Source organism: Mobula birostris, chromosome 1 (assembly GCF_030028105.1).
Source record: "Mobula birostris isolate sMobBir1 chromosome 1, sMobBir1.hap1, whole genome shotgun sequence".
Taxonomy (NCBI): domain Eukaryota; kingdom Metazoa; phylum Chordata; class Chondrichthyes; order Myliobatiformes; family Myliobatidae; genus Mobula; species Mobula birostris.
Window position 1 is genome coordinate 3,296,149 of NC_092370.1, and position 27,578 is coordinate 3,323,726.

General features: G+C 45.4%; 1 protein-coding gene across 1 annotated transcript; it reads left to right on the forward strand.

Annotated features, from left to right (window-relative positions):
- The first annotated feature begins 315 nt into the window (after positions 1-315).
- Positions 316-27,346, forward strand: gdf6a (growth differentiation factor 6a). Its single transcript, XM_072274184.1, has 2 exons — positions 316-658; positions 26,463-27,346. Exons 1-2 carry the CDS (start codon positions 316-318, stop codon positions 27,344-27,346), a joined length of 1,227 nt encoding a protein of 408 aa, XP_072130285.1.
- Positions 27,347-27,578: the final 232 nt, after the last annotated feature.

The following is a 27,578-nucleotide window of genomic DNA, read 5'->3' on the forward strand; positions in this document are numbered from 1 at the left end:
AGACGTGCTGTAATGAAACCTTTACACCGAGCGTGCGGTGGGGGTGATTACATTTCTTTGCCTTGGCGGGAGATTGCTGCCCCTCAGGGGGTGGAGAGAACCGCTCTGCCTCCTCCCACTGGCCGAATGGGGGCGGGCAGTGCGCGCCGCCCGGCCAATCATCGGCGGCGCGCTTGCGCGGGTGGGCGGGCCGGCGCGCACGTCGGGGACAGTGGGGCGGTGGACGGGCGGCCGCGGCAGGGAAGTTTCGGTACCGTGCGTTTCTGTGCTTGAAGCGAGCCGCGCCCGGCGGAGCGCCCCTCGAATCCCCTCCGGATGGAGCCGCTCCGAGCCGCTGCCCTTCTCCTGTGCTCGGTCACCTGCTGCTGGTGGGGTTTACAGTGCGTGGAGCCGGCAGCTCTGTCCCCCGCTGCTCCGGGCGCCGCCTCCTCCTCCAGGACAGCGTTCGGCGGCGCGGCGCTCCGAGCGGATGGTACCGTGCGCTCGTTGCCGGTCCAAGGGAGCGGCCACCGGCGGACCGGCGGAGTGACTCCCCACCACTTCATGATGACAATGTACAGGACTTACTCTGCAGCCGAGAAACTTGGACTAAACGCCAGTATCTTCCGCGCTACAAAGTCTGCCAACACGATCTCAAGTTTCGTGGACCAAGCAGAAGGTTGGTCCCGAGCGAAAATCCGTTCCTAGTAACGCTACCGCTGCGAGTCGGACCCCGAGTTCCCTTCCGACCCATCGGATGTTCGGAGCCCGCCGTTACTGCCGGCTGCAGTCCGGGCCACTTTGTGCAGACGGGGTTGTAGCATATTTGCTGATCTCAGGAAAGATCACCGTTTGTGGGGCGGACAGAGGATTGTAGTTTTGAAAAGTTAAATAGAAATAAGACAAGATATTAGTACAATAAGATAATATTAGGTTTGGAATGTCTAATAGCAGACAGCATGCACTTAAGGTGAGAGGAGGTTTAAGTTTTAAGAGATCTGAGATGTGCTATCAGAAGAGGCTTGGTTTTGTAATCTCTGGAGCGGTGGGGACCGAGGGGAGATCTGATTGACGTTTGTAAGATTATGAGAGGCACAGACTGAGAGGCATACGAGTAGACAGACAGTACCTTTTTACCAAGGTTGAAATGTCTAATACCAGACGGCATGCATTGAAGGCGAGAGGGGGTAATTTGAAAGGAGATGTGAGAGGCAAGTCTTTTTTTACACAGAGTAGTGGGTGCCTGGATTGTGCTGTCCGGGGTGGTGGTAGAGGCAGAGACATTAGGGACGGGGCTTTAAGAGACATTTAGGTAGGCGCTTGAATGTAAGGGAAATAGGACATCGTGTTGAGAGAAGAGATTAGTTTAGTTGGCCATTTGATTACTAATATAATTGGTTCAGCACAACATTGTGGGCCGAAGGGCCTGTTACTGTTCTATACTAATACGGAGCTATCGGCGTTGTCGCTTCAGACACAATAGGGCGCCTTGCAAGGTTTAGCATCTTTCTACGACAACATCGGCGTAATGCTGTTTTTGATTGAATCTCACATGGGATCACTTGTAACATGAATTTCCAGATAGATTTAAGATATATTTTAAAGTCATCTTAAACAAGCAGAGCCCAACGCAGGTTTTCAGCCGGACTCAGAACTACGTTATCAGTGAAGTAGCATTGTCTGTGTCACCCGTGCGTGGGAGCCGGTGTAGTCTGTCCAGTTACCTTCTACAAAGTTTGGCAAAGACAGGCATCACGTTAGTGCGTTTTAAGTATTTATGTTATGGGGATCCCGAGAGTTCAGCGTGATCTCTGCTTTCGTTAAAACGGCGTTCGGCACAGAATGAAACTGCGGATTGATCTTGCTCAAAAGAAAGGGGTTGAAAGGAGCAATGAAGGATATTAATATTCCTCCGCCCTTGAAGGATTCCACAGGTACGAGATTCACGTTATTTAAAGTGCACGGTGTCGATATTGCTAAACTGATCATTGGATGTAACCGTTGGAAACTGTCACTCTGAGATAGTTTGCAATCGGCTCACAGATAACGACACATTTCCCAATGTATCACGAACGCAAGGGATGATGCAAATCTTTTTTTTTTCTCCAGTCCTGTCGAAGGGTCTCGGCCCGAAACGTCAACTGTACTCTTTTCCATAGATGCTGTTTGGTCTGCTGAGCTCCTCCAGCATTTGTGTGTGTTGCTCGGATTTCCAGCATCTGCAGATTTTCTCTTGTTTGCAAATCAGAATCACGTTTTGATCACTGGCATAAGTCGTAAGATACAGTATTTTTGCGGCAGTAGTACATAATAAAAATTAACTATATATTATAATAAGATATATATATATATATATATATATATATATATATATATATATATATAATGTAGTGTAAAAAGAGTAAAACCATTAAAAATATAGTGAGGCAGTGTTCATGAATTGATTGTTCATTTAGAAATCAGATGTGGAAAGAAAGAAGCTATTCCTGAATCGTTGAGTGTATGTCTTCCGGTTCCTGTACCTCCTCCCTGAGGGTAGCAATGAGAAGAGGGGGTGCCCTGGGTGATGGGGGTCCTTTCACCTTTTGACAGTGTCCTCGATTACGGGGAGGCTGGCTGAGATTAAACCTCCTGCAGCTTTTTCTGATCCTCTGCAGTGGCCCCTCCGTACCAGACCGCCAGAATGGTCTCCACGGCCCGTCTGTAGACGTTTGCGAGTCTTTGGTGACATTCCTAGTCTCCTGAAACTTTCAATGGATTTCAGGTCGCACTTTTTCAGTTCTGACGAAGGGCCTCGGCCCACAACATTGCTCTTCATAGAGGTGCGCTGAGTTGCCGCAGCATTCTGTGTGTGTTACTCGATATTTCACAAACCTGATCCCTGTGTATGGTGCAGGCAAAAGCCCGTGTTTATTCTCTTCCTAATTTCATCAAAAGGTGCCTTGAGGCCGAATTGCCGGTTCGTTGCGACTGATCACCCTGCAATAGGCACTTGGTCTTGGACTGTCGTCAGGTCTGTTATCCGTAAAATAGAACAACAGCCGGCCTGGTTCTAGAGCGACACGGATAACCTCCCAATTTAATTCAAATCAGCCGGATGATCGGTCGCTGAACGGCGGTGATGTGAATTCCCTTCATTTACTTCCAAGGAATTTTATCTCCCTATCCTCGCTTTGATGGATGTAAACATGCAACCCCTCAGACTGTCGACTTGGTTTCTCCTGTAGCTTCAATTATGATCGTGTGTGTGTGTGTGTGTGTGTGTGTGTGTGTTTGTGTGTGTTTGTGTGTGTGTGTGGGGGTGGGGTGTTAACCGGAGAAGTGTATGTGCAGTCGTACCTCACAGGAAGACAAAATAAAGAAGAGTAGCATTCAGCATTTCGGGGTAACATGCCGTTTGAAACGTGTTGATCTACTTGAGCGTGTAGCGAAAGTTTGAAGCAACTTTGTAACGTTTATGGATTACAATGTATCTTAGTGTTACGTCCTAGCTGTAAGCCAGTGCAGTACGATGTGCAGAGCAAGCTGTAGCTCATGTAGCAGACTCCCTCTGCACGCTGATGAATTAATTCAAAGGAACGGCAGAGACCTATACAGTTTGACACCAGCGGCGTCGCGTTGAACTCAACGGAGGACTGACTTAGGGATTCCAGCTCCGGATTTGCCCCCGAAGCCTCCCCCATGAGTGGGTGTAGCCGCAAGGCAGCAGAGTTTTCAGATCAGAGTTTTCCTTCTCCTAGAGGAGCTGCAAATCCCGGTTAACGAGCCCCATTTGCCCGAAACGACTGTTTTGAGCCGCCTTGAGAGTTTTTATTAAAATAAAGTCGCTGTGCGAGTAAGAGAAGCGCCAAAAGCGACAGAAGTTTCCGGAAGATCGGTAAATTGATCAGCAAACTAAACATCAGTAATTTAAAACAAAACAAAGCACGTGGACACAGGCGAATGACACCCAAACATTGACTTGTTATTGAGCCAAGAAGGTGTTATTGAATGACACCCAAATATTGAGTTGTTATTGGGCCAAGAAGCCTGGCCGTCATCGGCACTTAAAGACGGAAAAGAAGCCACTATCAGAATCAGAATCAGAATTGGGTTTTATGTCACTGGGATTTGTCGTGAAATTTGTTGTTTTGCGGTAGCAAAGCATTGCAATACATAATAATAATAAATTACTATAAATTGCAATAATACATATATGTTATATACGTTTTGTATATACAGTACATATTACAGCAAGATATATATAGCAATTAAATTAAATGGGTGATGGGGATTCCTAATGGCGGTTGCCGCATTAATGCTAAATTATTGGTTAAAAGCTGCAGGTTGAAATCTGCTTTACTTCCTCGCGTGGAACAGAGAAACATGGAAAACATACATCACAATACAGGCCTTTCGGCCCACAAAACTGTGCCGAACATGTCCCTACCTTAGAACTACCTAGGCTTTACCCATAGCCCTCTATTTTTCTAAGCTCCATGTAGCCATCCAGGAGTCTCTTAAAAGACCTTATCGTATCCGCCTCCACCACCGCCACCGGCAGCCCATTCCACGCACTCAACACTGTGCGTAAAACACTTACCACTGACATCTCCTCTGTACCTACTTCCAAGCATCTTAAAACTGTGCCCTCCCGTGCTAGCCATTTCTGGTTATTTTTAAAATTCATTCCTGAGAGCTGTGAAGAGAATGGAAGGACAAGACATCGTATGGGTACAAGTGATCAGTTTAGTTGGCATTTTGATTGATAATTCAATTGGTTCAGCACAACATTGTGGGCCGAAGGGTCTTTGCCTTTTAGGAGAATGAGGTGAGGGTGTGAGGGGGGATTTCACTGAAAGCTATCGAGTATTGAAAGACTTCGATAGAGTGGACGTGGAGAGGATGGGAGAGTCAAGGACCACAGGGCACAGCCTCAGAACAGAGGATGTCCCTTTAAAACAGAATTTCTTCAGCCAGAGGGTGGCGAATCTGGAATTCATTGCCACAGGCAGCTGTGGAGGCCAGGTCTTTATATTTAAGGCAGAGTTTGATAGATTCTTGATTAGTCCGTGTGTCAAAAGTTATAGGGAGAAGGCTAGAGAATGGAGTTGAGAGGGATAATAAATTAGCCATGATGGAATAGTAGAGCAGATCTGATGGGCTGAATGGCTCTAATGTCTTATGGTTTTATTCTCTGAACGACAAAAATCGTTAATCGGAGGTGATTTAATGAACGGCCGTGGCTGCAGAGCGCTGGGGGAGTAATTTTGACAACATCGGGATATCTGGCATTTGCTATAAACCGATTAGCTCAGATACGGCCGCTTTTAAGTAATTTTACCCCGTAATCAGGTTTACAATGTTAAATTCATGCGAAGTAAATTCCTGTAGCGCCATATGTTTAATGTATCGGCGAAGCCGGCAGAAAGTACCCGCTGGTGTTGTCACTGACCGGGTTCACTTGCTAGCGCAATTCTGGGCTGGGGCTTGTGCTTTTTGTGTCCACACTGATGTGATTTAATGTGTCACCGCAGTGACCCCGCGCAGGACCTACTGAGGGTCGTTTAGCAGAAAGACAGTGATTTGAGTATTTGAACTCAATGATCTAATTGCGTGTTCATGTCACAATATATCAAATATTGTCTGTACTCCCGTAATGAACTGGCCCAGCCAATAGCAAATCCCGAAAACTCAACAGACTTCCGCTCCTCGGAGATGCTTATTCAGTTTACTAGTTACCACCCTCCGCGATCGCTACTTTGCGAGCTATTAATTGCTGGATGCGAATTCCGCCGCTCCCTGGAACTGAGCAGACTCTCTCGCCCCGCATCAGTTTAAAACAACCCGAATGAGGTTTAATATCACCGGCCTATGCCGTGAAATTTGTTGTTTTGTGGCAGCAGTACGTCGCAATACAAAATAGTAAAAAACTCTAAATTACAATGAGAATATATTAAAAATAAATTAAATAAGTAGTGCAAAGCAAAAGGGAAAATAGCGAGGTGGTGTTCATGGGTACATTGTCTGTTCAGAATTCTGATGGCAGAGGGGAAGAAGCTGTTCCTGAGTTGTTGAGTGTGTGTCTTCAGGCTCCTGTACCTCCTCCCTGATGGCAGTGAGAAGAGGGCATGTCCTGGGAGATGGGGGTCTCTAATAATGGATGCTGACTGTTTGAGGCATCACCTTTTGAAGATGTCCTCGATGCTGGGGAGTCTGGTGCCCATGATGGAGCTGACTGAGTTTACAACTTTCTGCAGCTTTCTCCGATCCTCCGTACCAGCCGGATCAAAAACGGACTTTCTTCGCAGTACCTAATCGCTCCGACGCTAACTCCTGCCATTAATCCCACTTTTAACAACGTCCATTGATAGATTAAAGCGCAAGGGGGTGGGGCGTCTGCGAATTTCATCGTCCGTTACGGTCGCAAGGTCAGACAAGAACGAGTCGAATGCAGCAACATTAGTTTTGGTGCATGAAGCAACTCATTAAATCGCAGATGGGAGGGAGAGCGTTGGCCCGGGGACCCACAGCACCACACCGGGCAGGGTAAAGCAGCACAATTAGGGGAAGGAAAATACGCCGGATTTACTAGCGGAGTCTAAAGCTGAAAGAAAAAGTACTTTTAAATCAAGCGGTGATTTACTCAGTGCGCGTGGTACCCCTCGTGATGGCTACACAGGATCCCCGCGTGTTACATGTCTGTGACACATAGAGTATTAAATCTTCCATTCCGTCACCAATCAGAAAGAACAACTTTAATTCTGGGGCACTGTCTGCTTGTTTGGGGGGAAAATAATCGTTCAAGCAATTTAAGTTAATTTTATCCGCCCGGGTTTTCAATTGCAGGCACATTGGTTGTCGGTCTTTGTTGCGTCTGATCTTTCATATTGACTCTATTGTATTTCTTTCTATTTATTGCGAAAGCCCGCAAGAAAAAGAATCTCAGGGTTGTACATGGCGACGTATCTATACTGTGATAATAAATTTACTTTGAACATAGTAATGCAAAATTTAACGCAAGTCGGGGACTGCTGGAATACATTTTAATACGTTTGTTTTAACCTTAAGAACGAACTCTTCTTCTACATTGGAATCCGGTTACAATGGATTCCATAAATCTGCGCGCAAAAATAACCGGTATCTTTAAAAACCCCAACACGCAGAGATTTTGTATCTATTCAGCTCTACGCTGAATTCCATATAACTGTACGCAAAAGCAAAATCTGCGCGTTTAGGACCCTAAGACGCAGAGTTTATCTATCTAACCAACTACGCTGGATTCCATAGAACTAGCGTCACTTTACGGACATACAATCAATCTACGTGTAGGAGCTACTTGTGTGTCGTGTTTTTTTTAAATTATTCCGTTCTTTATCTTTTTGTCTTGCACCGGATCCGGAGTAACAATTATTTTGGAAACATCTCCTTTACACTTGTGTACTGGAAATGACATTAAGCGATCTTCAACTGAACGCGAAAGGAAAGCTATGTCTTTAAAAACTCCAAGACATAGCGCTTTTCTATTTAACCAGTTACGTTGGATACCATATAACTGAACGCGAAAAAAACTATGTCTTTAAAACTCTAAGACACAGGGGAAATGAAATATAAGCAGGAAAGTATTTTAATGGATGAAGAGAGAATTGGAAACTGTTAATTATTCGGTGACCTTGTATTCGATTTGTTTGAGACATATATAAAACAACACTAATGCAGAACAGACGCTTCAAGTGGCTGCTATAACAGACGGTTCCAATCTAAGTTTAATATTACACCGTGTTGAGAGAATGGAAAGGAAGAGGGGATATCATAACGATCAGCGAGATAGTTAGAAGGGCACCTTCTCCGACCAAAAGGAAACTCGAACCTGTGGTAAGAAAGGGCCTAAACGGTCGCGTACAAATATCTTACACATTGTGTTTATGGCCTGGGAACCGCCGCTGATATTGTGTAAAACGAAATATTAATAGCTGAATTTTTGAGGTCGCGTTCCTTTCAATCTTGCATTTGCTTTGACAATCAGTGCCATTTGTTTTATTATAATAGTTTGGAATAAAAAATTGTAACGTTAATTACTTTTAATCGGCTGTAAAGACCGGGTTTAAGGTAAATATCCCTCACCTTCGTGACTCCGATCGCGTTTTCCCAAGTGAATCGCCTGCATCATATGTTATTCTCACAACTAATAGAACAAGGTTTTTTTTGCCACCATTTTTCCGTCGCTGCTTGAGCCAGAGGGGATAACTTTACTCGCCCCATCAGAATCAGGTTTATTATCACTGTCATATGTCGGGAATTTTTTTTGTTTTACAATGCAATACATAATATAAGTTAAATTAATTAAGTAGTGCAAAACGAGAGAGAAAAAAGGAAAAGTGGTGAGGTGGTGTTCATGGGTTCATTGTCCATTCAGAAATCTGATAGCGGAGGGGAAGAAGCTGTTCCGGAATCATTGAGTGTGTGTCTTCAGGCTCCTGTACCTCCTCCCTGATGGTAGCAATGAGAAAAGGGCATCACTGAACGGCTCCCACAGCCTATGGGCTCACTTTCAAGGACTCTTCATCTCATGTTCTCGATATTTATTGCTTTTATATTGTTTTTATTAACTTGATGTTCTCCTGTTTGTATTTGCACAAATTGCTGTTTCTTTTTGCACAGTTTTTGCTGTTTGTTCGTCTTTGTTGTCGGCGGTTTTCAGTGTCCCTTGTGTTCACCGTGAATGCCCGCAAGTAAATGAATCTCTGGGTTGTATATAGTGACATATTTGTACTTTGAAAATACATTTATTCTAATTTGGTATGAGAACTTTGCTTTAGCTACAGCGAAAAACAGCGTGTTCTCAGAGAACCAACCAACGTAAATCGAAAGTAGACGTTGTCCTCAGATTCAATAAAACGGTCGCAAATCAGCTCCACAAAGATCCGTTCTGTGCGGCCAGCGCGGCACGTTGGTGTCTCAGTAGATTCACTTGGAATTTTAAATTGGTATTTTCCACACGACAAGCCAGGTCTGATGAAATAGCCAGGAGTAACCAGGCTCTAGTCTTATTAGAAGTTTATGCTCGGATTACAGACAGGAACAGGCGAGCTGAGTGCGTTGCTTTTGTTTTAACGATGAATTCTGTCATAACATGGCTCAGGAGGATTAGAAAGCCACCAGAATACTAATCAGGTTTAATTTTACTGTCATATGTGGTGAGATTTGCTGTTTTGTGCCAGCGGTACAGAATAGTAAAACATAAATTGCGATAATCAATATGTATACTGTAGAGTGCAGAAGTCTTGCGCATATATATATATTTGTCAACGCGGAGCGGAGAGTGAGTTTGTAAATCTGGCGGGGTAATGGCGGGGGTGGAGCGCCGCGGGAGCTGTTGGACAGATGGAGCGCCGGGAGCGGTGGTGGGGGTGGGAGGGGTGGGTGGCGTGGGTGCAGGCACACCCAGCCCTGAGAAACCAGGCAATGTAAATTGGTTTCAACAGTTGGTTTATTGATCATTACAGAATGTCTCTCTGGTGCTTCCCGCTCCCTCCCCGCTCCCTTCCCCTTTTCCCAACCATGATTCCCCTCTCCCTGCCTCCTTCCCTCTCCTAGTACACAAAAGAGACCCATATCAGAATCAGGTTTATCATCACTCACATATGTCATGAAATTTGTTTTTGTTTTCCCCTGTGGTAGCAGTAGAGTGCAACACATAAAATTACTACAGTACTCTGCAAAAATTCTTAGGCAGTCTAGCTCTATATATGCCTGAGACTTTTGTAAACTGGTGCAAAAAATATAATAGCGTAGTGCTCATGGGTTCAATGTCTATTCAGAAATCTAATGGTGGAAGGGAAAAGCTGTTTCTGAAACATTAATTACGTGTCTTCAGGCTTCCTAATGGCAGCAATGAGAAGAAGTGAAGATATGTTCTGGCTGATGGGGTCCGTAATGACTGATGCCGCCATTTTGATGCTATGCGCTTTGAAGATGTCCTTAATGGCGATGAGGCTAGTGTCCAAACGGAGCTGGCTGAGTTTACAAATGTATTCAGTTCCTCAAACATGTACCGCAGTTTATAGCTAATCTGATCATAACCTGGGCAGAAAATATCAGCTCTTAATATCAATAATCTTCCGACCTTTGTCTTAAAAATATTTAAAATCCGTTTCCACTGCCCACTGAAAAGGGGCAAGAACTTTCAAAAACTCACTGCTACGGGGTAAAAACTCATCCATGTCTTAAATATGGGCTTCCTTACTTTTATGCAGTGACTCTAACTCTAGACTCTCCTATCAGGGGACACTTGCTCTCAACAACCATCGGCCAAGACCTGTCGGCATCTTTTCTGTTCCAACCGAGACAGTCAACAGATGCAAGCCTTACCTGCCCGAACTTCCCTCATCAGACAGCCCGCCCGTTTCAAAAGTTCAAAGTAAATTTATTATCAAAGTACATTATTGTCAGCATGTACAACCCTGAGATTCATTTTTTGAGGGCATTCATAGTAAATAGAAGAAACACTATAGAATCAATGAAAGACCGCCACCCAACAGGATGGGCAAACAACCAATGTGTAAAAGTTAACAAATACAAAAAGAAAGAAAATTAATTATATTAAATATGAAGAAATAAAAGTTAGCCAATGGAAGAGCATGAGCCTGCATGGAAGACATCCCCACGATTCAGCAGACTGGATATCGACAAGAAAGCTTGGCTCAGAGTTGGAGACCTCTTCCAAGAAACAGAGGATTCCTTGTGGCAATACAGGACCACGTGGTTAACGCACAGAAAAAAAAGTCAAAAATACATAATCAAAGACCAACAAATTCAAGACGATTTGTGCAGAAGATGCCAAGAGAAACCAGAAGCAATCCAACGTATTAACTCAATCTGATTACTTTTACAGGCACAATCAAGCGACAACATCATTCATCAAAATTTTGTTTTAAAATACAAACTCATAAAAATACCATAGCTTGTATTTATGATGCAGTATTAGAGTCAGATTCCTACGCATTATATTCTTCCCGATCCGTTATTACAGATAGGACAATCCATAATCACAGTCCGGATATAATAATACAGGATAAACAAGCAAGGACAACTTATTTAAAAGATAGAGCCATTCCAAACACACAAAACTTACAGAAAATAAGTGAAAGACACCAGAAATACGCTGAATTAAAAGAGGAAATTGAAAGAATTTGGAACATGAACAAGGTGTACATTATCCCGATAGTAATATCGACAACTGGCGTCATCCCAAAGTCACCACACAACAGCATTAAACAATTAGCCCTACACAGCAATATCTATGTAAATCTTCAGAAAGACACCCTACCATTAGAATAGTCTGAAAGTTCCTAGCTATTAAGAAATGAGCATGCTTGGCTATGTCCATACCTCAGGTTTTACAAGCTTGAGCTGAACAAATACAAATAATAATAGTAAATAAACAACAAATGTTGAGAACGTGAGATGCAGAGTCCTTGAAAGTGAGTCCATAGGTTGTGGGAACAGTTCAGCGTCGAGGTGAGTGAATTTGAGTGAAGTTAAACCCTCTGGTAGAGGATTCTGATGGGTGAGGGGTAGTAACTGTCCCTGAACCTGGCAGTGTGGGTTCTGCGGCTCCTGTCCCTTCCTCCCGATGACAGCAGAGAGAAGGGATTTGTCTAGTGGTTTCAGGTATTTGTCTCGTCAAATTTCTCTCAAACCTCGCCAGGAAGATTATCATCATTTCTGAACTATGAAGCCCATTGTTGTACACTCTATTGAATACCTCTGTGCACACTGGACTGATTCGCCATCTACAGACTCATTTTCAACGAATCTGCAACTCATGTTCTCAGTATTATTCATTTGCTTTAAAAATAAATATTTGCACGATATGTCTTCCTTTGCACATTGTGTTTTTTTTTGTCAGTTTTGTTTGTGTATAGGCGTTCATCGGTTCTATTGTATTCCTTTATTTTCCTGTGAATGCCTGCAAGGAGATGAATATTGGGGTTGTATATTCAATCACAAACAAGAGAGCTATTTCTCAAACAACAGGAATTCTGCAGATGCGGGAAATTCGAGCAACGCACATAAAAGTTGCTGGTGAACGCAGCAGGCCAGGCAGCACCTCCAGGAAGAGGCACAGTCGACGTTTCAGGCCGAGACCCTTCGTCAGGACTAACTGAAGGAAGAGTTAGTAAGAGATTTGAAAGTTCAATTAGTCCTGACGAAGGGTCTCGGCCTGAAGCGTCGACCGTAGCTCTTCCTAGAGATGCTGCCTGGCCTGCTGCGTTCACCAGCAATTTTGATGAACTATTTCTCAGCAGGCCAGGAAACATCTAGGGAAAAGAGTACAGCTGACGTTTCGGACCGAGACCCTTCAGCAGGGCCTGCTGATTCCTCCAGCATTCTGCGGGTGTTGCTTGGCGTTGTATACGATAGCACGCAGGGACTTTGGTAATACGTTTAATTTGAACGTCTATACACAGAGTGCTTCATTAAAGTCCAATGTACCTAAAACATATTGAGGGAACCCCCACCAGTACTTTATTATTTCCTGTCAGGCACCTAATGTACAGGCACTCCTGTGCATAGCGTCACTTTATGGACAGACAATCAGTCTGTGTATATACAGTAGATATCTTATGTATTTATATTTATCGTGCTCTTATTATTATAGTTGTGTTCCGTATATTGTTGAGTTTCTTTTTGGGGCTACATCGGATCCGGAGTAACAGTTATTTCATAGAAACATAGAAACATAGAAAATAGGTGCAGGAGTAGGCCATTCGGCCCTTCGAGCCTGCACCGCCATTTATTATTATCATGGCTGATCATCCAACTCAGAACCCCGCCCCAGCCTTCCCTCCATACCCCCTGATCCCCGTAGCCACAAGGGCCATATCTAACTCCTTCTTAAATATAGCCAATGAACTGGCCTCAACTGTTTCCTGTGGCAGAGAATTCCACAGATTCACCACTGTCTGTGTGAAGAAGTTTTTCCTAATCTCGGTCCTAAAAGGCTTCCCTTTTATCCTCAAACTGTGACCCCTTGTTCTGGACTTCCCCAACATCGGGAACAATCTTCCTGCATCTAGCCTGTCCAATCCCTTTAGGATTTTATACGTTTCAATCAGATTCCCCCTCAATCTTCTAAATTCCAACGAGTACAAGCCCAGTTCATCCATTCTTTCTTCATATGAAAGTCCTGCCATCCCAGGAATCAATCTGGTGAACCTTCTCTGTACTCCCTCTATGGCAAGGATGTCTTTCCTCAGATTAGGGGACCAAAACTGCACACAATATTCCAGGTGTGGTCTCACCAAGGCCTTGTACAACTGCAGTAGTACCTCCCTGCTCCTGTACTCAAATCCTCTCGCTATAAATGCCAGCATACCATTCGCCTTTTTCACCGCCTGCTGTACCTGCATGCCCACTTTCAATGACTGGTGTACAATAACACCCAGGTCTCGTTGCACCTCCCCTTTTCCTAATCGGCCACCATTCAGATAATAACCTGTTTTCCCATTTTTGCCACCAAAGTGGATAACTTCACATTTATCCACATTAAATTGCATCTGCCATGAATTTGCCCACTCACCCAACCTATCCAAGTCACTCTGCATCCTCTTAGCATCCTCCTCATAGCTAACACTGCTGCCCAGCTTTGTGTCATCCGCAAACTTGGAGATGCTGCACTTAATTCCCTCATCCAAGTCATTAATATATATTGTAAACAACTGGGGTCCCAGCACTGAGCCTTGCGGTACCCCACTAGTCACCGCCTGCCATTCTGAAAAGGTCCGGTTTATTCCCACTCTCTGCTTCCTGTCTGCTAACCAATTCTCCATCCACATCAATACTCTACCCCCAATACCGTGTGCTTTAAGTTTGCACACTAATCTATTGCATGGGACTTTGTCAAAAGCCTTTTGAAAATCCAAATATACCACATCCACTGGTTCTCCCCTATCCACTCTATTAGTTACATCCTCAAAAAATTCTATGAGATTCGTCAGACATGATTTTCCTTTCACAAATCCATGCTGACTTTGTCCGATGATTTCACCGCTTTCCAAATGTGCTGTTATCACATCCTTGATAACTGACTCCAGCAGTTTCCCCACCACCGACGTTAGGCTAACCGGTCTATAATTCCCCGGTTTCTCTCTCCCTCCTTTTTTAAAAAGTGGGGTTACATTAGCCACCCTCCAATCCTCAGGAACTAGTCCTGAATCTAACGAGTTTTGAAAAATTATCACTAATGCATCCACTATTTCTTGGGCTACTTCCTTAAGCACTCTAGGATGCAGACCATCTGGCCCTGGGGACTTATCTGCCTTCAATCCCTTCAATTTACCCTACACCACTTCCCTACTAACATGTATTTCGCTCAGTTCCTCCATCTCACTGGACCCTCTGTCCCTTACTATTTCTGGAAGATTATTTATGTCGTCCTTAATGAAGACAGAACCAAAGTAATTATTCAATTGGTCTGCCATGTCCTTGCTCCCCATAATCAATTCACCTGTTTCTGTCTGTAGGGGACCTACATTTGTCTTTACCAGTCTTTTCCTTTTTACATATCTATAAAAGCTTTTACAGTCAGTTTTTGTGTTCCCTGCCAGTTTTCTCTCGTAATCTTTTTTTCCCTTCCTAATTAAGCCCTTTGTCCTCCTCTGCTGAACTCTGAATTTCTCGTCGTCCTCAGGTGAGCCACTTTCTCTGGCTAATTTGTATGCTTCTTCTTTGGAATTGATACTATCCCTAATTTCTCTTATCAGCCACGGGTGCACTACCTTCCTTGATTTATTCTTTTGCCAAACTGGGATGAACAATTGTTGTAGTTCATCCATGCAACCTTTGAATGCTTGCCATTGCATATCCACCGTCAATCCTTTAAGTGTCATTTGCCAGTCTATCTTAGCTAATTCACGTCTCATACCTTGAAAGTTACCCCTCTTTAAGTTCAGAACCTTTGTTTCTGAATTAACTATGTCACTCTCCATCTTAATGAAGAATTCCACCATATTATGGTCACTCTTACCCAAGGGGCCTCTCACGACAAGATTGCTAATTAACCCTTCCTCATTGCTCAAAACCCAGTCCAGAATAGCCTGCTCTCTAGTCGGTTCCTCGACATGTTGGTTCAAAAAACCATCCCGCATACATTCCAAGAAATCCTCTTCCTCAGCACCTTTACCAATTTGGTTCACCCAATCTACATGTAGATTGAAGTCACCCATTATAACTGCTGTTCCTTTATTGCACACATTTCTAATTTCCTGTTTAATACCATCTCCGACCTCACTACTACTGTTAGGTGGCCTGTACACAACTCCCACCAGTGTTTTCTGCCCCTTAGTGTTACGCAGCTCTACCCATATCTCCTTTACACGTGTGTACTGGAAATGACATTAAACAATCATGAATCTTGAGTAAGCGGTGATAGCTTTCATGATCATTTGTTGATCTGCACAGTGCTCTTTTGCTAACAAGGAGTTACGATCCTCAGATCACTTCATGAAGCGCGCTGTCTATCACTGGTTTGCTGAACTTTAATACCGGCGTGGGCATTAAAGGTGCGGGCGACAAACGGCTCACCGAACCGAATTTAGCTGCATCGAATCAGTGATCAGGATTCATCATCGCGCTTAGATCTGCATGCACATCTTGATTGTATTCGCCAGATTTTCCGTGAGTTCAGGGAAGTTCGCCGTATGTCTTTCCTTTAGGTCGCAGGAAAGCAGCGTCTGTTACTGGGGATTCCCGCTCGCCAGGACATGCTGTCTTCTCGCTGCTGCCATCAGGAAGGAGGTAGAGGAGCCTCTGGACTCACACCGCCAAGTTCATGAACAGTTATTACTCCTCAACCAATAAGACTCATGAACCAGTGTGAATAAAAATTCATTCACTTCAGCACTGAATTGAGTCGCTTTCAAGGACTCTACAATTCATAATCTCGATATTTATTATTTATTTATTATTACTTTGATTTTTTTTCTTTTTTGTGTTATTAGTTTGTTGTCTTTTGCACATTGGTTGTTTGTGCACTTTTGTTTGTGTGCAGTCTTTCATTGTGTTTCCTTGCACTTACTGTGAATGCCCGCAAGAAAATGTATACGTATTTCAATGGTAAACTTACTTTGAACTTGGAACTTTAAACCCTGAATCTGATTCTAACCCGCCTACTTGGTTTATTCTGCGTAAATACTCTTGTTTGTTTCCATGTATTTACCAACGACCAACTAAACTTCCCGAATCTCATGAGAAGATAAACATCACTGTGTAGCTGAGAGGGAGGGAGCGCGAAAGATTCCGGAATGGCTCTGGAGGACTGGAGAATTGCAAATGTGACTCCACTCTTCAAGAAGGGAGAGAGGCAGAAGAAAGGAAACTATAGGCCAGTTAGTTTGACCTCAGTGGTTGGGAAGATGTTGGAGTCGATTTTTAGGTTATGTGGTTTCGGGATATGTGGAGGCACAGGATAAAACACGCCGGATTCAGCATTGTTTCCTCAAGGGAGTATCTTGCCTGACAAGTCTGTTGGAATTCTTTGAAGAAATAACAAGCAGGAGAATCGGTTGATGTTGTGTACTTGGATTTTCAGAAGGCCTTTGAAAAGGTGCCACTCATGAGGCTACTTCACAAGCTACGAGCCCATGGTATTACAGGGAAGATTCTAGCATGGGTAAAGCAGTGTCTGATGGCAGGAGGCAAAGAGTGGAAATAAAGGGAGCCTTTTCTGTTTGGCTATCAGTGACTAGTGGTGTTCCACAGGAGTCTGTGTTGGGATCGAATCTTTTTACGTTATCTATCAATGATTTGGATGATGGAATTGATGGCTTTGTTGCGACGGTTGCAGACGATATGAAGATAGGTGGAGGGGTAGGTAGTTTTGAGAAAGTAGAGAAGACTTAGATTAGGAGAATGAGCATGGAAATGGCAGATGGAATGCAGAGTCGGGAAGTACACGGTCAAGCACTCTGGTAGAAGAAATGAAAAGGTCGACTATTTTCTAAGTGGAGAGAAAATACAAAAAAAAACACTGAGTTGCAAAGCGATTTGGGAGCCCCTGTGCAGGATTCATTAAAGGTTCATTTGCAGACTGAGTCTGTGGTGAGCAAGACAAATGCAATGTTAGCATTCATTTCAAGAGGACTAGAGTATAAAAGCAAAGATGTATTGTTGGTAAATTATAAAGCACTGGTGAAGCCTCACCTAATATAGGAATTATTCTTCATTTCGAATTTATGTCTTTAGCGTACAAAACTATGCCCGACCAGTGCGAATATCGACATGTGTATATCTGCCAAGCGGGTGCCCAGGTGGAGACACGTCCCTACCAAAGGAGGTGTTAGTCACGCCTTCCCTCCGCTAGCCTGCAGGTCACCGTTGGACAAGGTGTAGCACCTGTTTAGCCCCCTGATCAGGGTCACGTGGTCACGGGAGCAGGCGGTGGATGGTCTTATGAGCATCCGGTGCAGATCACAAATCCTGGTTATGCGACCACCGACGCCAGGCAGGCAATCTCTGAAGAATATTGATAATGGCTGGTGTCACCTGTCTTGTAAAGACACTGCCCAGATGAAGGCAATGGCAAACCACTTCTGTAGGAAAAAAATTGCCAAGTGCAGGCATGGTCCTGAGACCATGATCGCCCACGTCATTCGACACGGCACATAATGATAATGATGACTGCCAAGACTCTATTCTCTTCTTTGTTTCATTTCCGTTACCGATATGCTGCAGGGACGGAATGAACCGGACTTGCAGAGCTGGACTATCTTCTTCAGCTAATTGATGCACCTTGACGGGCTGGCCGCACACATCACGCGGCGCAGCCTGTCCATGGAACGGGAAGCCCTTCAGGGAGAGGGAGAGCGGCGAAGAGGGAAATCAGACGGGCGCAAATTGACCCCACGAGATCCAACACCCGGGAATAGAACCATTTGCCCTCCTCGCCACAGATACTTTGTAAATGACATGTATAATTTTGTTGCATTTGGGAAGACGGCCATAAAACCATTCGCTCCGTTATTCCATCATGGCTAATTCATTATCCCGCTCAACCCCATTCTCCTGCCGTCTCGCCGTTACCTTTGATGCCCTGACTAATCAGGAACCTATCATTTAAACTCATGCACTTTGGTAGGAGAAATGGAAGGGTTTGAGACCATATATTACGGTCTTAGCAAGCTCCGCTTTAAATATACCTAATGACTTGGTTTCCACAGCCGTCTGTGGCAATTACTTCCACAGATTCACCACCCTCTGGCTAAACAAATTCATCCTTATCTCCGATCTAAATGGACATCCCTCCACTCTGAGGATGTTTCCTGTGGTCCTAGACTCCCCTCACTCTGTCTCGGTCTTTCAATATTCGATAGGTTTCAATGAGCTCCCACTCATTCCTTTAAATTCCAGCAAGTACAGACCCAGTGCCATCAAACGCTCCTCCTATGTTAACCCTTTCTTTCCAGGGATCGTTCTCTTGAACCTTCCCTGGGCCCTCTTCAATGCCAGCGCATTTTTCTTTTCAGATAAGGAACCCAAAACTCTCACAATACTCCAGGTGTAGTCTGACCAATGGCTTATGTAGCCTCAGTATATGTCCTTGAGTTTATATTCTGGTCCTCTCGAAAGGAATGCTAACATCGCATTTGCCTTCTACGTAAGCGTTTGTTGCATTTGAAGTGAGCACTCAGTTTAAATCATGTTGACAAAGTACGGAACTGGAGCGTGATGAAAGAAAAAACTCCTTTTGCGCCAGTCTTTGAAACGCAATTTCACAATGGTTAGGCCGGTTCACTGACACGCCATCCACATGTTCTTTTTGTGGCGGGGTGGAGTGTGAGGTTGCAACCCCTGCTTGAATATTTGAGGGGGCTGCTCTTGTTCTGGTTGCATTTCAGCCCCGCTCTCCTCGTATGGGGTCACCCACTACGGCGGGGTATGAGCCCGGAGGAGGATCTCCTGCTGGGCCTGGCCAGTCACGGCCCAGGCAACGGGCAGTTGAGGGCCCTGTCCGGGGAGCAACACCTTATATTCCGTCTGGGTAGACTTCAACCTGATGGCATGAACATTGACTTCTCTAACTTCCAGTAATTGCCCCCCTTCTCCTTCACCATTCCGCATTCCCGTTTCCTTCTTTCACCTTATCTCCTGACCTGCCCATCACCTCCCCGTGGTACTACCCCTCCTTCCCTTTCTTCCATGGCCTTCTATCTTCTCCTATCAGACTCCCCCTTTGTTCTCTCTCAAAAATCAACTTCGCAGCTTTTTATTTCACCCCTGCCCCTCTCCCGGATTCACGTACCCTTCAGCTTATACACCTTCCTCCCCTGCTCCTTCATTCTCACTCTGACTTCTCCCCCTCCTTTCCGGTCCTGAAGAAGGGTCTCTACCCGAAACGTCGACAGTTTACTCCTCCCCGTAGATGCTGCCCAGGCTGCTCAGCTCCTCCCGCATTTTGTGTGTGTGTTGCTCTGGATTCAAAGGTTTCAAAGGTACATTTAATGTCAGAGGAATGTATACAATACACATCCTGAAATACTATTTCCAGCATCTGCAGATTTTCTCTTGCTTGCCAAAACAATTAAATTAGCAATCAAATTGCCAACTAAACGAATCCCTTCTGCCTACACAATGTCCATATCCTTCCATTTCCTTCATAGTCATGAACCTATCTAAACGCCTCTTAAAAGTCCCCAATGTATCTGCCTCTACTACCACCCCAGGCAGTGCATTCCAGGCACCCACCACTCTGTGTGAAAAACTTGCCCCTCACATCTCCTTTGAAATTACCGCCTCTCACCCTCAATGCATGCCTTCTGGTATTAACCATTTCAACCCCGTCTGTCTCCTCTATCTATGCCTCTCATAATGTTATAAATCTCTATCAGATCTCCCCTCAGTCTCTATCGTTCTACAGAAAACGTCCCAAGTTTCTCCAACCTCTCATTATAGTACATACCATTCTAATCCAGGTAACCTCTGTCAGATCTCCCCTAAAGATAGTTTGTAAAAAAAATAAGCACAGCAGATTCTGCAGATTTTGGAAGTCCAGAGCAACACACTCACAATGCTGGAGGAGCTCAGGTCAGGCGGCATCTATGAACAGGAATAAATTGGCGATGCTTCGGGCTGATATCCTTCATCATGACGCCTTCTTCAGGTCCTGAAAGATCGAAGTTTATTCATTTCCGTGGACGCTGCCTGACCTGTTGAGTGTCTCCAGCATTTTGAGTTCATCGTTTCGTTTAAAAATAAAGTCAGTGTTGTAAAAATAACACGACCGACGCTCAGGCGCGGATCAACTCGTGAGCGAGCAGATTATTAAAATGCATTCCCAATCAAAGTGTATACATTAGAGACAAGAGCGAGAATCGGTCATCTGTTTCAAATCTGCTAAAATTGGCAGCATTCGGCCTGTGTGGGTATAGGCTGATTCCTTTCTGGAAAGCAGTCTCTCAGGCAATTCCCCAGTATAACACACAAGTGCGCTATCAATAATAATTCCTTCAGTTCTACACATTTTATTAGAGACGTCTCTGCTCCAAGTAAATCCAGCTGCCAGCTGCGAAACAAGACATTGTATTCGCCAAAGAACTGCGCCATCTACATTGAATAAACATCCGCGATAGTGGAATAGGACACAACAGCACAGAAACAAGACATTGTATTCGCCAAAGAACTGCGCCATAAACATCGAATAAACATCCGCGATAGTAGAATAGGACACGACAGCACAGAAACAGGCCCTTGGGCCCATCTAGTCGGTGCCGATTATTCTGCCTCGTCCCATCGACCTGCAGCCCGCCCCCCCCCCCGTACCCCTCCGGTCCATGTACCTGTCCAAACTTCTGTCAAACGTCGTAAGCGGACCCACATCCACCACTTGTTGCTGCCGCTCATTCTGCACGCTCACCTCCCTCTCAGTGAAGAAGTTCCCCCCCTAATGTTCCCCTTAACCCATGACCTCGAGTTCTAGTCTCACCCAACCGCTTGCATTTACTCTGTCTATACCCCTCATTATTTCGTATCCCTCTATTAAATCTCATCTAAATCTCCTACGCTCCAGCAAATAAAGTCGTAACACCTCACAACCACGTACTGCGCTAAAAAATTATCCAAGGTTCAAGATTCAAGATTGATTACTGTCATTTCCAGTACACAAGTGTAAAGGAGATCAAAATAATTGTTACTCCAGATTCGATGCAGCACAAAAAAAACACAATGATATAAAGAACATAATTATAAAATAAAGAATAAATATAAATACATTAAGATAGCTTATTTACATAGATTGATTGTATCTCCATAATGTGACGCTCGGCACAGGAGTGTCTGTAGATAGTCATAGTCATACTTTATTGATCCCGGGGGAAACAAGGTGACTCTGACCGGAAATGATAAAATAGTGGTGATTGGGGATTTGTGGGGTCGGTTAATGGGTGAACAGCTTTATTGCGGGGAAATGTCTTGTGGTCCTGGCGGGTATGCCATGTAGCCTCCTCCGTAACGGGAGGGTGACAAACAGTCCACGAGCAGGGTCAGTTATTGGCCCTTTTCCAGCACTTTTCTGTATATGTGTCCTGGACGGCGGGTAGGCTAGTGCTGATGATGCATTGGACAGTTTTGACTACTCGTTGTAAAGCCTTCCTGTCTGCAGCAGTGCAGTTTCCATATCATGCAATCATGCAGCGTGGTAGGATGCTCTCTGTTGTGCATCTATACAATGACGTGAGTATGGATGTGCGAAGTTCAGCTCTCCTCAGCCTCCTCCGAAAGTAGAGGCGTTGGCAAGCTTTTCTGCCTGTGGATCAAGACGTTGCATTAGCCAGACAACTGTGGCATCTATATTGAATAAATATCTAGGGTATTACTTTGCATTCAAGTACGGTGTGGAGCCTAGGACCAGAGGGCACAGCCTCAGAACAGCCGGGTGTCTCTTTGGAACAGAGATGAGGAGGAATTGCCAGAGTGTGGTGACTCTGTGGAATTCATTGCCACAGACAGTTGTGGAGGCCAAGTCATTGGGTATATTTAAGGCAGAGATTGATGGGTTTTTGATCAGTCAGGGTGTCAAAGGTTATGGGGAGAAGGCAGGAGAATGGAGTTGAGAGGGATAATAAGTCAGCTGTGATGGAATAGCAGAACACATTCGATGGGCCAAATGGCGCATGGTCTAAACATCATCTTCATTTCCAGCGCACATCCTGGATAGCCAAATATCCTGCAAGGAGACTGTATGTTCTCGCCGTGATCACGCGGGATTCCCCTGGTGCTCCGGATTCCTCCTACAGTCCAAGAACCTGCCGGTCATTGTAAATTTCCCTGAGACTAGGCTAGTGTTAAATTGGCAGGGTGCTGGACGGCGCGGTTCGTTGTGCCGGAAGGACCTGTTCCACCCGCTACTGTTAAATAAGCCTAGCCAAAAAAAAAAAAATACTGCTTGGTTCTTTAATCACAGAGGATTTGATTTTAGCAGAAGTTGAAATTGGGTGGGGTGGGACTTTACACTGATCTTTTGGTTTGGATGGTAGTTGGCATTGTCATTCTTCTTGGAGTTAACAGCGCGCCTCACTGCGGCCGTGGAGCACACAATACCCCGATGTAGGGTGTCGGTCCGAAACGTCGACTCTTTATTCCTTTCCACAGATGCTGCCTGACGTGCTGAGTTCTTCCAGCATCTTGTGTGTGTTACCCTCGTTTTCCAGCATCCGCAGAATCTCTTGTGCAACGATATCTGGATTGTTCCATGCGGATTAACTGGAATATCCCGAGCAGAGCGAACTGACCCGACTCAGGCAGACTTTCCCCACGGGGGTCGGGTGAGGCTACAGCTAGAGGTCATGGGTTAGGGGAGAAAGGTGGAACCTGGTGGGGGAGCGTCTTCACCCGGAGGGTGGTGAGAGTGGGGAGCGAGCTGCCTGCACAAGTGGTGGATGCGGGTTGGATCGTAACATTTAATAGAAGTTTGGATAGGTACATTTATGGGAAGTGTATGGAGGGCTATGGTCTGGGTACAGGCTGATTAGACTAGGCAGGTCAGTAGTTCGGTATGGACTAGTTGGGCCGAAGGGTCTGTTTCGTTGCGCTAGTGTTCTACTTTCAAATGTAAAATGTGAATCACACAGGTTTGCAGACACACGCATCTCATTGGCTTCTATATATTTACCTGCAGAAACTAAAAAAAAAAGCTGCAGAAAGTTGTAAACGTAGCCGGATCCATCGTGGGCGCTAGCCTCCCCAGCAATGAGGACACCTTCAAAAGCAGATGCCTCAAAAACGGCATCCATCACCCAGGACGTGCCGCCTTCTCATTGCTACCATCAAGGAGGAGATACAGGAGACTGAATAGCCAGCAGGTTTCTGAATGGACAATAAACCCATGAACGCTACCTCACTTCGCTATTTTTTCTTTTGTTTGCTCTCTTTTTTCACTACCTATTTAATTTAATTGTTACATATACTTACTAAAATTAATAGTTGACAAATACGCACTGTGCAAAAATTTCAGGCACCCTAGCGCGCTCTCCCTCTCTCTCTGAATATACTTATTTCTTATTGTAATTTACTGTTCTGTACTGCAATGTACTGCTGCCGCTGATCCTGATTGGTCATTTCTCTTATACTTTCTGATTTAAAGCTTTAGCTCCGGTTACCACAACAAATTCGATGAGTACCTGTAATTCAAAACGCAATTTGTGCGAGGCAAAGAAAGGCGCGCTAGTTACATAATTATTTGAATGGTCAGCCCAGATTAGGATATCATACATTTCTGGCAGACATCCAAACCGCTGCATTTTCTTTAAGAAGATGCTCCTCAGAGCAGACTGGGGAAAATGAAAACTCTGAAACAAGAACAACAACGGGTAAATGACGCCTGCTTAAAGAACGCGGTATTATTTCGGTGAAGTTGAATACGCAGAAATCTTGGTAGGTATGGCAAAAAAGCATGTCATCTATTAAATGTGAAGGCAGATATTCTGAAAGTCTATCTATTGCAACATTAAATATCTCCTATAAACTCAAAACTATATTTAAATTCCAGTTTTATTTGATCCTATAGCTCAATTGGAAATTGTGACACCTCTCGTGATAAATACAAGAGATTCTGCAGATGCTGGAAATCCAGAGCAACACACACACAAAATGCTGGAGGAACTCAGCAGGTCAGGACTCGGTCCTACCTAAATGAAGGGTCTCGGCCCGAAAATATTGACTGTTTATTGCTCGCCTTTGATGCTGTCTGACCTGCTGAGTTCTTCCAGTATTTTGTGTGTGCAGCTCTGGTGAAGCCCTCGTGCTCTTAATGCCTCTCAGTCGATCGAAGGTGTTTTGGAATTGGAATGTCTAATACTCGCAGCGCCAATTCGTGTTGTAACAACATTTTAAATATAAATAAAGGTGCCCGAGTAAGATAAATTTGTGCCGCCAAAATGTGTGAGTTCATGTAAGTAACATGCCCGACAATGACAGGAGACCCGACCCGCGCGGGAGAGCTTTAAAGTGGAAAAGCCGTTGCACAGGACGATTCCACTCTGTCGATTTCGGAAGTCCGGGTCCAGTGGTGCGAGCAATCGTAACAACCGGGGTCTTCCTTGGTTGCAGCGGATGGCCATGACTTCTTCCGTACCTTGTCCTGCCCTTCGCTCTCCACGAAGAACCACGATCCTGGTCGTTGGCGCTCTCTGTAGATCTCATCCGCCCGGTCCGCCGGAACCGACCGGACATGACCGTATCCCGCCGGGGTATGAGGCCCGCCGGCTGCCCTCCCTCGCCTGGTGTAGCCTGCCTGTCTCGGGGGCGGCCGCTGTCACTTGCAAACAACTGCTTGGAACAACAGGTGAGGGCTGAGTGTCCGGTGGGGACCGACGGTGAGTGAGCTGCCCCGGAGTGGACACGACCAGCCCCTTCTCCCTGGACACCTCACACACCCTAAATCTCAAGTGGTTTGTATCTTCGTTCCTTTGGGTGATTTCCTTTGCCCGTCCTTGCGCTAATACGAGGGAGCATAGCGTTGGCGGCAAGTTTTAACGCAGAGAGTGGTGGGTGTGTGTAACAGTGGTGGTAGAGGCAGACACATTAGGAACAATTAAGAACTCTTAGTTATATAGGTACACGAATGGAGGGATATGTGAGAGGGAAGGGTTAGGTTAATCTTAACGGGTCAGCACGGCATCGTGGGCCGAAGAGCCTCTACTGTTCGATGTGCGTAAACGTTTGACGCGTTGACTACGGAGCGAATGGTGCCTATTTCTTCAATAATCACAGTTAACACGAGGGAGCGACAGATTTTCCGGCGGTAACACTGGCTTCTTTCAGAACAAGTGGAGAGGCGGGGCCGTGGTGTGGATGGCTGGACATTAAACAGATTTTCTTTCCTCTGAGAGCCAAAGTTATTAGCCGTCTCAATAACACGCTCTATTTTTGCTGAGTTTACTACGAGGATACATCATGCATAAATCTTTAGAATAGCTGACAAGGTACGTCAAACAGCCAGTAGCGAGCTAACCGCTGGGCTGCCACAGCGCGCATTATCACCGACACGTGTCGTGAACATGTGCGGAGAATTTTATTTCATGGGCTTGGAAGGAGGTTTAACTTCTGTCTATAACATATCAGTAATTTTATTTAGCATTCGTCCTATATAAATAGAACTTTTCATTATACTCCACATGCAATGTATTCACGAGAATGTTCTGGAAATTAAAGTGTTAACGTGTGAGGAGCGTTTGGTGGTTTTGGGCCTGTGCTCGCTGCGGTTTAGAAGAATGGGGAGAGAGGGAGGAATCTCATTTAAACCTATCGAATATAGAAAGGTGTAAGCAACACACGCAAAATGCTGGAGGAACTCAGCAGGCCAGGCAGCATCCATGGAAAAATGCCTTTCGCCTCGGCCCGAAACGTCGACTTTTTTTTTCGATAGGTGCTGCCTGGCATGCTGAGTTCCTCCAGCATTTTGCGTGTGTTGCTTGATAGGTTCTTGGTTAGCAAGGATGTCAAATGTTACGGGGAGAAGGCAGTAGACCGGGGTTGAGAGGGATAATAAATCAGCCATGATAGAATGGTGGAGCAGACTCGATGGGCTGAATGGCCTAATTCTGCTTTTAGGTCTTATGGTCATATTATATGCAAAGTATATTGTATATTATATAATAATGGAACTTCTAATTATATATGTAAGCAAAGTTCCCGAATCTACTTGTCCAACTCGCCTATATAATGTGCAGAAAGGGTTTTCTCTTGATTTCCAAGCAGCTAATCCGCGTCGTTACCATCTTTCTGATGCACACTCTCAGCAAGCCAGGCGGCATCTACGGAAGTGAACGTTTCGGGCCGAGATTTCCTCAGGGCCGGAAAGGCAGGGGAGACGCTGATGAAGGGTCTCTGCCCGAAACGTCGACACTTTATTCCGCAGCCCTCATCTGCTCTCACCTGTCACCTGCCAGCTCGTAATCTTTAGTGCTTTTACAACTGTCTGATATCTCCATCTCTCCTTTTCCTTGCAGACGAGTCCTCACACCCGCATTTCAAAAAGCAGAACTATCTATTCGACGTAGCTACGTTGTCGGACAAGGAGGAACTGGTCGGGGCCGAGCTGAGGATTCTGAGGAAACCGGCTGAGGATTCGGGAATGACGCCGCCAGGCCTGTATGACATTGAGCTCTACTCGTGTTTCACCCGGGGAAGCTCGCCCAAGTTACTGGAGTCGAGGAGACTTGACATGTACCACTCAAACAAACGAGCATGGGAAGTTTTTGACGTTTGGGAGGTCTTTAAACTCCCGCACCCCGCCCAACTCTGCTTCGAAATTAAGGTGACATCATGTAAAAGCAGGTTTGAGATTGATCCGAGGCAGGTGGGCCTTGGGCGGTTCGGGCGGCCGCTCCAAGAAAGGGCGGTTCTGGTCGTTTTTACCCGAACTCGGAAAAAAGAAAACCTTTTCAGCGAGATGAAGCAGGAAAGGAAATCCTCGGACGGTTCGGACGAGGGGGGCAGACTGCTGTTCAAAGGCCGGAGGAAGAGGAGGACCGCCTTTGCCAATCGTCACGGGAAGAGACACGGGAAGAGGTCCAAGTCTCGCTGCAGTAGGAAGCCTTTGCACGTGAACTTCAAAGAGCTGGGTTGGGACGACTGGATCATCGCACCCCTGGACTACGAAGCGTACCACTGCGAAGGGGTGTGCGACTTCCCTCTCCGATCTCATCTGGAACCCACGAACCACGCCATCATCCAAACCCTCATGAACTCGATGGACCCCAACTCCACTCCGCCGAGCTGCTGCGTGCCCACCAAGCTGAGCCCTATCAGTATTCTGTACATCGACGCGGGCAACAACGTTGTCTATAAACAGTACGAGGACATGGTGGTGGAATCGTGTGGGTGCAGGTAGCGTTTCGTCCCCAGTTTACGGGGGCAGCCAGAATACCGAGTACATACTTGAGGACGTGGTAGGGTTGGTCCGTCCGAGGACGATGCACGTTGTTTTACTTGTGTTCAACTAGCTGCGTTTCTCACTGGAGGGCCCCGCAACATTATCCACGGGGGCAAGTGTGGGACAGACGGGGGAGAGAGGAAGAGCGAGAAAGAGAGGGAGAGAGGGAGGAAGAGAGAGGAAGAGCGAG

Coding starts and splice junctions, on each gene's coding strand:
- gdf6a (XM_072274184.1), top strand. CDS start 316: ATGGAGCCGCTCCGAGCCGCTGCCCTTCTCCTGTGCTCGGTCACCTGC. Junction 659..26,462: donor TTTCGTGGACCAAGCAGAAG/GTTGGTCCCGAG, acceptor TTTTCCTTGCAG/ACGAGTCCTCACACCCGCAT.